Source organism: Protomyctophum parallelum (assembly GCF_964188405.1).
Source record: "Protomyctophum parallelum genome assembly, chromosome: 23".
Lineage (NCBI taxonomy): Eukaryota > Metazoa > Chordata > Actinopteri > Myctophiformes > Myctophidae > Protomyctophum > Protomyctophum parallelum.
The window spans coordinates 31,788,807-31,802,904 of record NC_139715.1 but is presented as its reverse complement, the minus strand read 5'-3'; the positions used below and the strand labels follow the sequence as shown (position 1 = coordinate 31,802,904).

The following is a 14,098-nucleotide window of genomic DNA, read 5'->3' as shown; positions in this document are numbered from 1 at the left end:
TGTCTGATTGGGCGGTGTGTGGATATGAACAGCTCTGATGTCTGATTGGGCGGTGTGTGGATATGAACAACGCTGATGTCTGATTGGGCGGTGTGTGGATATGAACAGCTCTGATGTCTGATTGGGCGGTGTGTGGATGTGAACAGCGCTGATGTCTGATTGGGCGGTGTGTGGACATGAACAGCGCTGATGTCTGATTGGGCGGTGTGTGGACATGAACAACGCTGATGTCTGATTGGGCGGTGTGTGGACATGAACAACGCTGATGTCTGATTGGGCGGTGTGTGGATATGAACAACGCTGATGTCTGATTGGGCGGTGTGTGGACATGAACAACGCTGATGTCTGATTGGGCGGTGTGTGGACATGAACAAGGCTGATGTCTGATTGGGCGGTGTGTGGATATGAACAGCGCTGATGTCTGATTGGGCGGTGTGTGGATATGAACAGCGCTGATGTCTGATTGGGCGGTGTGTGGATATGAACAGCGCTGATTGGGCGGTGTGTGGACATGAACAACGCTGATGTCTGATTGGGCGGTGTGTGGACATGAACAACGCTGATGTCTGATTGGGCGGTGTGTGGATATGAACAGCGCTGATGTCTGATTGGGCGGTGTGTGGATATGAACAGCGCTGATGTCTGATTGGGCGGTGTGTGGATATGAACAACGCTGATGTCTGATTGGGCGGTGTTGTTTTTGGCAGCAGATTTCTATTTTAGTTTAGTCATAGGGTCGTTTGCACCAAGAAAGATTAAATAAAGTTTAGTTTAGTGTTAATCAGGGAATTGTTGATCAAGGATTCATTTTAATTTGAGTTGTGTTGCACCACTTGATTTTAAGCATTGCTTAACAGATCTGTGATTAAATCCTTAACCTGTGATTAAAATCCATTAAACTGTGATTAAAACGTTAAACTGTGATTAATGAATGGATTAAACTTTGTTGTGTGTCCGCCATCTTGGTTTTGCGCTGTAAATAAACAGCAGCAGTCGTGAGCATCATTAGCCTTACTATTTCATTCATATTTGAGAATGTTTAAATTAAATTATAGTGCTTAAAAAAACAAAACCAAGATTAAAAAAACAACCAAGATTAAAAGGATGGTTTAAAACTAAACCGGATTAGTGAAAACTAGGTTTAAAGTTTGGTGCAACTGGATTAATAGATAAACCTTGATTTAAACCAGATTAAGGCTTAATCTTTCTTGGTGCAAATGGCCCATAGTCTTTGGACTGAAATTGAATGCGGTGCGTTTGTTTTGTTCCAGGCGCTGTGAGCGGGTGTCTCATTAACCCAACGGGTGCGTTTGTTTGTTTTGTTTTGTTCCCAGGCGCTGTGAGCGGGTGTCTCATTGACCATAACGGGTGCGTTTGTTTTGTTTTGTTTGGTTCCAGGCGCTGTGAGCGGGTGTCTCATTGACCATAACGGGTGCGTTTGTTTGTTTTGTTTTGTTCCCAGGCGCTGTGAGCGGGTGTTCGTGTCGGCCCGGGAGCGAGCGTCTCACCGGCAGACGCACCGCGTGGCCACCATGCCGTGTCCCGTGTGCCAGCAGCCCTTCACGTCTCAGAGCCGCCTTCTGCAGCACCAACTACAGGCGCACCCCGCTGGAGGGGACGGAGGGGAGCCGCGCTTCGACTGCCGCCACTGTGAGCAGAGCTTCAACGGTACGTCTCTCTCTGTCTGTCTCTACGTCTCTGTCTGTCTCTGTACGTCTCTCTGCCGCCACTGTGAGCAGAGCTTCAACGGTACGTCTCTCTGTCTGTCTCTGTACGTCTCTCTGCCGCCACTGTGAGCAGAGCTTCAACGGTACGTCTCTCTGTCACCACTGTGAGCAGAGCTTCAACGGTACGTTCTCTCTGTCTGTCTCTGTACGTCTCTCTGTCCCCACTGTGAGCAGAGCTTCAACGGTACGTCTCTCTGTCACCACTGTGAGCAGAGCTTCAACGGTACGTCTCTCTGTCTGTCTCTGTACGTCTCTCTGTCCCCACTGTGAGCAGAGCTTCAACGGTACGTCTCTCTGTCTGTCTCTGTACGTCTCTCTGTCGCCACTGTGAGCAGAGCTTCAACGGTACGTCTCTCTCTGTCTGTCTCTGTACGTCTCTCTGTCCCCACTGTGAGCAGAGCTTCAACGGTACGTCTCTCTGTCTGTCTCTGTACGTCTCTCAGTCACCACTGTGAGCAGAGCTTCAACGGTACGTCTCTGTCTGTCTCTGTACGTCTCTCTGTCCCCACTGTGAGCTAAGGTTGGGCGATATGCCAATTTTTTTCAATCGCCAATCGTCTGACCAAAAATCGGCGATTGACGATGTATTCGTGTCATACAAGTAAAGTGAGAACAGCAGGTCGGAAAAAAGGCAGATCTACAAGCTCTCAAGGCGCCGCGTCCTGCCTGTTTTTGCCGCTCCGTTCGCTAGGCATTGAGAACTTGTAGATCAGTCTGTTTCTGCTGCGCAGCCAGGGTAACTTGCTCCCTTGCCTCCCCGCACCGGTCCATCGGAGGCTTGGAGCGGAGCAGCGGAGCCGGGCTGCGGCCGGGCTGTTCCACAGGCTATCAAGGCATCGCGTCCTGCCTGTTTGCAGTGCCGTTCGCTATGCGTTGAGAGCTTGTAGATCTGTCTATTTTTGCAGCGCTGGTGTCGGGGTTTGTTCACGTTGTCAATAAAAATAACTTAGATTACAGGCGGAGATGAAGTTCAATCAGTGGGTTGCACCAGTAGGGGCTACACGCTAAGCTAAGCGCTAAGCTAACGAATGATCCCCGAGCCTATACAGTGGAGAAGTCTTGCCTCCCCGCACCGGTGTCTGAGGCTCAGAGGGGCGCCCACATGCTGCTGCTGATCCACAGGCTCTCAAGGCGCAGCGTCCTGCCTGTTTCTGCAGCACCGTTCGCTACACGTTGAGAGCTTGTAGATCTGTCTATTTTTGCAGCGCTGGTGTCGGGGTTTGTTCACGTTGTCAATAAAAAAATAACTTGGATTACAGGCGGAGATGAAGTTCAGTGTGTTGAATCAGTAGCTACACGCTAAGCTAACGCTAAGCTATAAGCCTATACTAACACTAGCAGCCTGTTTTTTATTTTTTCCGCCCCGACTTCACGGGTGGAGCATTGGGATTGTGATGAGACACGAGACAGCAGTGTGCATTCTGTTGTGACTGTATATTATTAAACTGCATGGGTCTGGACTCCGGAGCTAAAACAACATGTAGGCTACAGCCTCCCTCGGCTCCCAGCCTTTACTCTGGCAGGCGGCTGCCGTAAGTGCCGTTCCCCGATGCTTCTGACTGCTGAGTGCGGGGACTGTGGGAGCATACCGTTATAACGGGAGGCGAGGATTTCCACCCGGCCGCTTGCTGGCCCAAATTGATTCACATTCACTTTACAGGTTAATTGGGCTAAATCGTCCTGAAAAATCGCCTAATAAAAATATTCGGCGATTGGATTCGTATATTCGCGATTGACGATGTATTCGTATCGTCACCCAACCCTACTGTGAGCAGAGCTTCAACGGTACGTCTCTCTGTCTGTCTCTGTACGTCTCTCTGTCCCCACTGTGAGCAGAGCTTCAACGGTACGTCTCTCTGTCTGTCTCTGTACGTCTCTCTGTCCCCACTGTGAGCAGAGCTTCAACGGTACGTCTCTCTCTGTCTGTCTCTGTACGTCTCTCTGTCACCACTGCGAGCAGAGCTTCAACGGTACGTCTCTCTCTCGGTGTATACCACCGTTTCCCCAGGACCGGATTAACACCTCTGAGGGCCCCTGGGCACCGAAGCTCGAAGGGCCCCCCCCCCCCCTTCACCCGCGTGCAACATTTTTGCTGTTTTTTGGAGCCGTTTTGGGGCGGTTTTATGCCGTTATATTGGCCTATTTACAAGCTCATAGCGCACCACCGAGTGGCGCGCTACGAGCTTGTAGGTCTGCTATTTTTTGAAAAATCGAAGAGCGACTGTGACATTTTTTTAATCTGATCTCAGGTCAGAATGGGTTATAATATTGCAGTATTGATACTTTTACTTAAAGGACAACTTTAGTTTTTTTTCAACCAAGGTTAATGTTTTAGGGTTGTTATTAGAGAAAGTAAAAGATGAGTGTTTTTTTCATTTGCTCCTTTTTTTTTGTTTTAGGGATTTCAAGCATGGGGCTAAATTTGTATTATTTTACAAAATGTTATAGCGATTTTTATTTATTTATTATTTACTATAGTCCTACTAGACCCCAAGAAATTACATCTGGCCACAGAAGATCACGAGATCTACTGAATGTGAAGGTAGTCTACTGAAGGGGAAGCCACACTGTGTGTCATAGGCTCAATATGTCAGTTTGACACATTCAGTAGATCTCGTGATCTTTTGTGGCCAGATGTAATTTATTGGACTATAGTAAATAATAAAAAGATAAATTGCCATAATATTTTGTAAATACATAGTTAGCCCCATGCTCGAATGCCCCCGCCCCCCCTGTCAAAAACAGCTAAAATCCATAAAACGAAAGAAAGCAGCAAATGAAAAAACACTCATCTTTTACTTTCTCTAATAACAACCTAAAACATGAACCTTGGTTGAAAAAAACTAAAGTTGTCCTTTAACCCATTTTGGTGTTAGCATTATGTTATGCTTTAGCTATTGAAAAATAGCAGATCTACAAGCTCATAGCGCGCCACCGAGTGGCGCGCTATGAGCTTGTAGGTCTGCTATTTTTGAAAAATCGTGGAAATGTGCCTCAAATTTGGAATATATTCTTTCAGAACGAACGTTTTTAACTCAAATCTTTGCTTCTGGGAGGGTCTCTGGAACAACATATTTTCAGATGGGGGCCAATTACAGATATTTTTTGGGGTCCTTGACATGAAATATCTAGTGATATATAGGCCTAGATACATCAGGTATTTCAGAAAACTGTCAGGATTTAGAAGACATTTTTTTTCAGGCCTAAATGGGTTAAGTAAAAAAAAACGTGACTATACTTTCTTCCTGTCCACCCCTGGCTCCAGGCGTGACTCAGCTGCGTATCCACCAGCGGAGCCACACGCTGCGGTCCTTCCAGTGCGAGCAGTGCTCCAAGGCCTTCAGCACGCTGGGAGGCCTGCAGTCCCACCGAGGCTCCCACTCCGGAGACAAGCCCTACCTCTGCCCTCAGTGTGGCAAGAGGTTCAGGACCAAGGACGGACTGGAAGGTATGGGAGAGGGCCACTATAGTTCCACACTCACTCCAGAGGGCCACTATAGTTCCACACTCACTCCAGAGGGCCACTATAGTTCCACACTCACTCCAGAGGGCCACTATAGTTCCACACTCACTCCAGAGGGCCACTATAGTTCCACACTCACTCCAGAGGGCCACTATAGTTCCACACTCACTCCAGAGGGCCACTATAGTTCCACACTCACTCCAGAGGGCCTCTATAGTTCCACACTCACTCCAGAGGGCCACTATAGTTCCACACTCACTCCAGAGAGCCACTATAGTTCCACACTCACTCCAGAGGGCCACTATAGTTCCACTCTCACTCCAGAGGGGCCACTATAGTTCCACACTCACGCCAGAGGGCCACTATAGTTCCACACTCACTCCAGAGGACCACTATAGTTCCACACTCACTCCAGAGGACCACTATAGTTCCACACTCACTCCAGAGGGCCACTATAGTTCCACACTCACTCCAGAGGGCCACTATAGTTCCACACTCACTCCAGAGGGCCACTATAGTTCCACACTCACTCCAGAGGGCCTCTATAGTTCCACACTCACTCCAGAGGGCCACTATAGTTCCACACTCACTCCAGAGAGCCACTATAGTTCCACACTCACTCCAGAGGGCCACTATAGTTCCACTCTCACTCCAGAGGGGCCACTATAGTTCCACACTCACGCCAGAGGGCCACTATAGTTCCACACTCACTCCAGAGGACCACTATAGTTCCACACTCACTCCAGAGGACCACTATAGTTCCACACTCACTCCAGAGGGCCACTATAGTTCCACACTCACTCCAGAGGGCCACTATAGTTCCACACTCACTCCAGAGGGCCACTATAGTTCCACACTCACTCCAGAGGGCCACTATAGTTCCACACTCACTCCAGAGGGGCCACTATAGTTCCACACTCACTCCAGAGGGCCACTATAGTTCCACACTCACTCCAGAGGGCCACTATAGTTCCACACTCACTCCAGAGGGGCCACTATAGTTCCACACTCACTCCAGAGGGCCACTATAGTTCCACACTCACTCCAGAGAGCCACTATAGTTCCACACTCACTCCAGAGGGTCACTATAGTTCCACACTCACTCCAGAGGGGCCACTATAGTTCCACACTCACTCCAGAGGGCCACTATAGTTCCACACTCACTCCAGAGGGCCACTATAGTTCCACACTCACTCCAGAGGGCCACTATAGTTCCACACTCACTCCAGAGGGCCACTATAGTTCCACACTCACTCCAGAGGGCCACTATAGTTCCACACTCACTCCAGAGGGCCACTATAGTTCCACACTCACTCCAGAGGGCCACTATAGTTCCACACTCACTCCAGAGGGCCACTATAGTTCCACACTCACTCCAGAGGGCCACTATAGTTCCACACTCACTCCAGAGGGCCACTATAGTTCCACACTCACTCCAGAGGGCCACTATAGTTCCACACTCACGCCAGAGGGCCGCTATAGTTCCACACTCACTCCAGAGGGCCACTATAGTTCCACACTCACTCCAGAGGGCCACTATAGTTCCACACTCACTCCAGAGGGCCACTATAGTTCCACACTCACTCCAGAGGGCCACTATAGTTCCACTCTCACTCCAGAGGGGCCACTATAGTTCCACACTCACGCCAGAGGGCCACTATAGTTCCACACTCACTCCAGAGGGCCGCTATAGTTCCACACTCACTCCAGAGGGCCACTATAGTTCCACACTCACTCCAGAGGGCCACTATAGTTCCACACTCACTCCAGAGAGCCACTATAGTTCCACACTCACTCCAGAGGGCCACTATAGTTCCACACTCACTCCAGAGGGCCACTATAGTTCCACACTCACTCCAGAGGGCCACTATAGTTCCACACTCACTCCAGAGGGGCCACTATAGTTCCACACTCACTCCAGAGGGCCACTATAGTTCCACACTCACTCCAGAGGGCCACTATAGTTCCACACTCACTCCAGAGAGCCACTATAGTTCCACACTCACTCCAGAGGGCCGCTATAGTTCCACACTCACTCCAGAGGACCACTATAGTTCCACACTCACTCCAGAGGGCCACTATAGTTCCACACTCACTCCAGAGAGCCACTATAGTTCCACACTCACTCCAGAGGGCCACTATAGTTCCACTCTCACTCCAGAGGGGCCACTATAGTTCCACACTCACGCCAGAGGGCCACTATAGTTCCACACTCACTCCAGAGGGCCGCTATAGTTCCACACTCACTCCAGAGGGCCACTATAGTTCCACACTCACTCCAGAGGGCCACTATAGTTCCACACTCACTCCAGAGAGCCACTATAGTTCCACACTCACTCCAGAGGGCCACTATAGTTCCACACTCACTCCAGAGAGCCACTATAGTTCCACACTCACTCCAGAGGGCCACTATAGTTCCACACTCACTCCAGAGGGCCACTATAGTTCCACACTCACTCCAGAGGGCCACTATAGTTCCACACTCACTCCAGAGGGGCCACTATAGTTCCACACTCACTCCAGAGGGCCACTATAGTTCCACACTCACTCCAGAGGGGCCACTATAGTTCCACACTCACTCCAGAGGGCCACTATAGTTCCACACTCACTCCAGAGGGGCCACTATAGTTCCACACTCACTCCAGAGGGCCACTATAGTTCCACACTCACTCCAGAGGGGCCACTATAGTTCCACACTCACTCCAGAGGGCCACTATAGTTCCACACTCACTCCAGAGGGCCACTATAGTTCCACACTCACTCCAGAGGGCCACTATAGTTCCACACTCACTCCAGAGGGCCACTATAGTTCCACACTCACTCCAGAGGGCCGCTATAGTTCCACACTCACTCCAGAGGGCCACTATAGTTCCACACTCACTCCAGAGGGGCCAATATAGTTCCACACTCACCCCAGAGGGCCACTATAGTTCCACACTCACTCCAGAGGGCCACTATAGTTCCACACTCACTCCAGAGAGCCACTATAGTTCCACACTCACTCCAGAGGGCCACTATAGTTCCACACTCACTCCAGAGGGCCACTATAGTTCCACACTCACTCCAGAGGGCCACTATAGTTCCACACTCACTCCAGAAGGCCACTATAGTTCCACACTCACTCCAGAGGGCCACTATAGTTCCACACTCACTCCAGAGGGCCACTATAGTTCCACACTCACTCCAGAAGGCCACTATAGTTCCACACTCACTCCAGAGGGCCACTATAGTTCCACACTCACTCCAGAGGGCCACTATAGTTCCACACTCACTCCAGAGGGCCACTATAGTTCCACACTCACTCCAGAGGGCCACTATAGTTCCACACTCACTCCAGAGGGCCACTATAGTTCCACACTCACTCCAGAGGGCCACTATAGTTCCACACTCACTCCAGAGGGCCACTATAGTTCCACACTATAGTTCCACACACAAAACGCGTCGCCTACTGTATCCCCACTCTGTCTGGTAGAATTCCCGTATGACTTAAAATGATTAAAAAACGTGGATTAAACAATGAAAACATAACTCGTGTAAGTGGTGAACGGGAGGGAAGCTATTCTACGGTCAGTTTTCGGGGAGTCAACAGGTTAACCCATTCTGAACGGGAACCCATTTTGTTGTTAGCATCATGTCATGCTTTAGCTATTGAAAAATAGCAGATCTACAAGCTCATAGCGCGCCACTCTGTGGCGCGCTATGAGCTTGTAGGTCTGCTATTTTTTTTTAAATCAAAGAAAGACTGACATTTTTTAGAATCTGATCTCAGGTCAGAATGGGTTAATCAGACCAGTGTGTGTCCACAGTGGAAACCTCGTATGAATCTGATCTCAGGTCAGAATGGTTTTAACCGTCGTGCCCCTGTCGGCAGGTCACCTGCGGACGCACACGGGGGAGAAGCCGTACCGCTGCGCCTGGTGCTCCAAGGCCTTCACCGCGCTGGCCGGCCTCAACGTGCACGTGCGCCGGCACACCGGGGAGCGCCCGTACGTGTGCACGGTGTGCGGCAAAGGTACGTTTTTGATCAGCGATTTTTTATTCATGCGTTCATTTCACTGGTTTCGGGATCCTCCAGGATTTCTTAAAGGACCACTTCACCACTTTTCAACCTATAATAATAATAATAATAATAAAACTTTATTTGTATAGCACCTTTCATGACATGAAATGCAGCTCAAAGTGCTTTACAGAACAATGGAGAAAAAAAGAAAAGCAAGGCAACGACATTAAAAAACAAGCAGTAATGCAATACAGTGAGGACATGAATAACAAAAAATAAAAAATAAAATCAATTAAAAGCAATGTTGTAGAGGTGGGTCTTGAGCTGAGCTTTAAAAATGTCTGCCTGACGAAGGTACAGTGGGAGCTTGTTCCATGCCGACGGCCCGTAGAAGCAAAAAGCTGCTTCCCCGTATTTTTTAGTTGCCATTTTTTTAGGCAAAGCGAGCAGGCCAGCAGTGGAAGACCTTAGGGGGCGGTTTGGGACATATTTAGGCAGGCAGTCATGTAGGTAGGAAGGTTTGGGACATATTTAGGCAGGCAGTCATGTAGGTAGGAAGGTGCGAGACCATTGAGAGCTTTATAGACAAGTAAAATAATTTTAAAATCAAATCCTATAATATGTCCTCACTAATAATCATGAAAAAAATGGCGCAATTATTTTTCTACTCGGTCTGTGTCTCATAGGAGGGCTGTGGGCAGTCCAGAAACCGTCTTCCAGTGACATCATCGGTGGGGAATACAAGCTAATAGAAACTGCAGGCTTTCTAGTCCTGAAAAGTTGCAATGCGAAAATGGAAGCCATCGTTCTCACGAAGATGAAAATCTAAACATTTTTGTAAAAAAAATCTGCCTAATGATGATGTCAATTCAATTGAATTCAAGGGGCTTTATTGGCATGAGAAAACATACGTTTACATTGCCAAAGTAGAAAGAACAATACAACAATACAATCACAACAAAGATTATGTACATTTGAAGGTTTAGAATCTTCAATAGATCAAATTCTATGTACCAAGGTCACTCGATGCAGGTATAGTGCAGGAATATACATGTCACTGGAAGATCTGAACTGCCCACAGCCCTCCTATGAGACAGAGGCAGAGTAGAACAAAATCGTGCCATTTTATCATGATTATTAGTGAGGACCTATTATATGAAGATAGGTTGAAAAGTGGTGAAGTGGTCCTTTAACCCATTCTGACCGGGCACCCATTTTGGTGTTGGCATCATGTTATGCTTTAGCTATTGAAAAATAGCAGATCTACAAGCTCATATCGTGCCACCGAGTGGCGCGATACGAGCTTGTAGGTCTGCTATTTTTTGAAAAATCAAAGAACGACTGACATTTTTAGAATCTGATCTCAGGTCAGAATGGGTCAATCAGACCAATGTGTGTCCAGTGGAAACCTTGTATGAATCTGATCACAGGTCAGAATGGGTTAAAGGTATATTCAGTGATTTCACTTAATTCAAATATCACTTATTTTTTTGTTTTGTTGTGATAATCCTCCCTACTATAGAGTGTGCTGACCATATAAGGAGTTCCTCCCTGTCCCCAGTTAACCCCTGGGGGTCAAAAAACCTTAGGTTTCGTTTTTGGCTCTCTATCCTGATTGGATGAAAGGCTTAGGTCCCAGCCAAAAACTAAAGCTAAGGTTTTTTGAGTGAAATCACTGAATATACCTTTAACAATTCCCTTATCCGTGGCTGTATAATATCCCTATGTACCGCACCGGTTCTCAAAGTGAGGTCCCGGGACCCCTTCATGGACCCCTCCAGCTCCGTAACTCTGAGTAGTGTACAAAAATAAATAATAATACAATATATTGGTATTGCTGTCGTTTCCAAAGGTTGGCCATCGGGGGGCGATCTTCAGAAACACATGAGGAGCCACACGGGAGAGAAGCCCTACTCTTGTCAGGAGTGCGGCAAAGCCTTCTCCATTTCCTGCCACCTGACCGAGCACATGAGGTCACACACAGGTCAGAGGTCACAGGTCGTCGTTCAAAGAGAGAGAGATGTTGGCCTCTGTGGCGCTAAGAGACGCATAAAAGTGACCATCTTGTCTTTAAGATAATGACAGTGTTGTTTTTGGCAGCAGATTTCTATTTTAGTTTTAGTCATAGTCTCTTGAATAGTTTTCACTTAGTTTTGGTCACATTTTAGTCACCTGGAATGTGTTGGTGTTAGTCTAGTTTTAGTCGACTAAATGTCATACGATTTTAGTCGACTAAATCTACAGTTGATTTAGTCGACTAAAATGTGTTTTGACAGGCCTTGATGTCGTTGTAATGACATATTTTACACTTTGGTTGCATGCTGAAAATAGCAGATATACAATCTCACAACGCGTCGCGCTGGGACGCGTTGTGAGATTGTATATCTGCTATTTTCAGCATGCAACCCAGCATAAAATTGGATCTCTTGTCCACTAGTCCCTTACTAACATTTTAGTCTAGTTTTTATTTGTTGACGAAATTGTCAGTATATTTAGTCTTAGTTTTAGTCATCATAGATTCGTTTTATTTAGTTTTAGTCAGTGAAAAAAGGTAGTCGACGAACATTTTTCGTCTTAGTTTTAGTCGACGAAAACAACACTGGTTAATGACAGGGCGGTAACTATGTGCAACTTCCCATAGACAGCCCACACATCCAGACAGAACAGTCCTCTCTGATTGTGTTAAACAACGTCAAACTCACCAACATTGCAGCTGTACGAAAAGCTCTAATTATCCTCTTTCTATCTGCAAAGTGTTTGTTTCATAAAGAAAATAGACAAGCTATGAGCTACTTTCTGTCTAGAAATTCCTTGCAGGTGGTTATTGAGTGGTACAACCACTCCAAGGAACAGCAAGTGTGAAGTGTTTGAGTTTGGAAGTGCTCGTTGAATATCACTCAACAGCCCTGCGTGCCACTTGTTTTGAATTTGCACATACTGCAGGAGGCATCAGGATGTTGCTTTACTGAAAACGAGTGCTTCCAAACTCCAACGCCAAGATGGCCGCGGTCTGCATACAGTCAATAAGCCAGGGTTTCTAAAATGTAACCTGTGTGTCGTGCCTGTGTCTCCCCATGAGAGAAACCCTTCAGTTGTCCACAACTTTAGCCTGTGTCAAACAGGAGAGAAACCCTTCAGTTGTCCACAACTTTAGCCTGTGTCTCCCCATGAGAGAAACCCTTCAGTTGTCCACAACTTTAGCCTGTGTCTCCACATGAGAGAAACCCTTCAGTTGTCCACAACTTTAGCCTGTGTCAAACAGGAGAGAAACCCTTCAGTTGTCCACAACTTTAGCCTGTGTCAAACAGGAGAGAGACCCTTCAGTTGTCCACAACTTTAGCCTGTGTCAAACAGGAGAGAAACCCTTCAGTTGTCCACAACTTTAGCCTGTGTCTCCCCATGAGAGAAACCCTTCAGTTGTCCACAACTTTAGCCTGTGTCAAACAGGAGAGAAACCCTTCAGTTGTCCACAACTTTAGCCTGTGTCAAACAGGAGAGAAACCCTTCAGTTGTCCACAACTTTAGCCTGTGTCTCCCCATGAGAGAAACCCTTCAGTTGTCCACAACTTTAGCCTGTGTCAAACAGGAGAGAAACCCTTCAGTTGTCCACAACTTTAGCCTGTGTCTCCCCATGAGAGAAACCCTTCAGTTGTCCACAACTTTAGCCTGTGTCAAACAGGAGAGAAACCCTTCAGTTGTCCACAACTTTAGCCTGTGTCAAACAGGAGAGAAACCCTTCAGTTGTCCACAACGTTAGCCTGTGTCAAACAGGAGAGAAACCCTTCAGTTGTCCACAACTTTAGCCTGTGTCTCCCCATGAGAGAAACCCTTCAGTTGTCCACAACTTTAGCCTGTGTCAAACAGGAGAGAAACCCTTCAGTTGTCCACAACTTTAGCCTGTGTCTCCACAGGAGAGAAACCCTTCAGTTGTCCACAACTTTAGCCTGTGTCAAACAGGAGAGAAACCCTTCAGTTGTCCACAACTTTAGCCTGTGTCAAACAGGAGAGAAACCCTTCAGTTGTCCACAACTTTAGCCTGTCGCTCCACAGGAGAGAAACCCTTCAGTTGTCCACAACTTTAGCCTGTGTCTCCCCATGAGAGAAACCCTTCAGTTGTCCACAACTTTAGCCTGTGTCTCCCCATGAGAGAAACCCTTCAGTTGTCCACAACTTTAGCCTGTGTCAAACAGGAGAGAAACCCTTCAGTTGTCCACAACTTTAGCCTGTGTCAAACAGGAGAGAAACCCTTCAGTTGTCCACAACTTTAGCCTGTGTCAAACAGGAGAGAAACCCTTCAGTTGTCCACACCTTTAGCCTGTGTCTCCCCATGAGAGAAACCCTTCAGTTGTCCACAACTTTAGCCTGTGTCAAACAGGAGAGAAACCCTTCAGTTGTCCACAACTTTAGCCTGTGTCTCCACAGGAGAGAAACCCTTCAGTTGTCCACAACTTTAGCCTGTGTCTCCACAGGAGAGAAACCCTTCAGTTGTCCACAACTTTAGCCTGTGTCAAACAGGAGAGAAACCCTTCAGTCGTCCACAACTTTAGCCTGTGTCTCCCCATGAGAGAAACCCTTCAGTTGTCCACAACTTTAGCCTGTGTCTCTACAGGAGAGAAACCCTTCAGTTGTCCACAACTTTAGCCTGTGTGTCGTGCCTGTGTCTCCACAGGAGAGAAACCCTTCAGCTGTCCACAGTGTGGGAAGTGCGTGAAGAGGAAGTTCGACCTGAAGAAACACATGCTGTCCCACTCGGACGTGCGTCCGTATCCCTGCCAGTACTGCAGCAAGAGCTACACGCGCAAGACGCACCTCAACAGACACCTGCTCACACACACCGCCTGAGACGCACCTCAACAGACACCTGCTCACACACACCGCCTGAGACGCACCTCAACAGACACCTGCTCA

General features: G+C 47.7%; 1 protein-coding gene across 2 annotated transcripts in view; it reads left to right on the top strand.

Moving 5' to 3' along the window:
• Positions 1-14,098, top strand: part of LOC310854164 (uncharacterized protein) — a 27,069-nt gene extending 12,971 nt beyond the window's left edge. For both annotated transcript variants that reach the window (XM_083758693.1, XM_083758694.1), the window contains exons 12-16: positions 1,463-1,668; positions 4,993-5,175; positions 9,062-9,202; positions 11,043-11,174; positions 13,860-14,098. In XM_083758693.1, the coding sequence (XP_083614819.1) occupies positions 1,463-1,668; positions 4,993-5,175; positions 9,062-9,202; positions 11,043-11,174; positions 13,860-14,032 (835 nt within the window). In that variant the 3' untranslated portion in view covers positions 14,033-14,098. The remainder of the gene's footprint in view (positions 1-1,462; positions 1,669-4,992; positions 5,176-9,061; positions 9,203-11,042; positions 11,175-13,859) is intronic.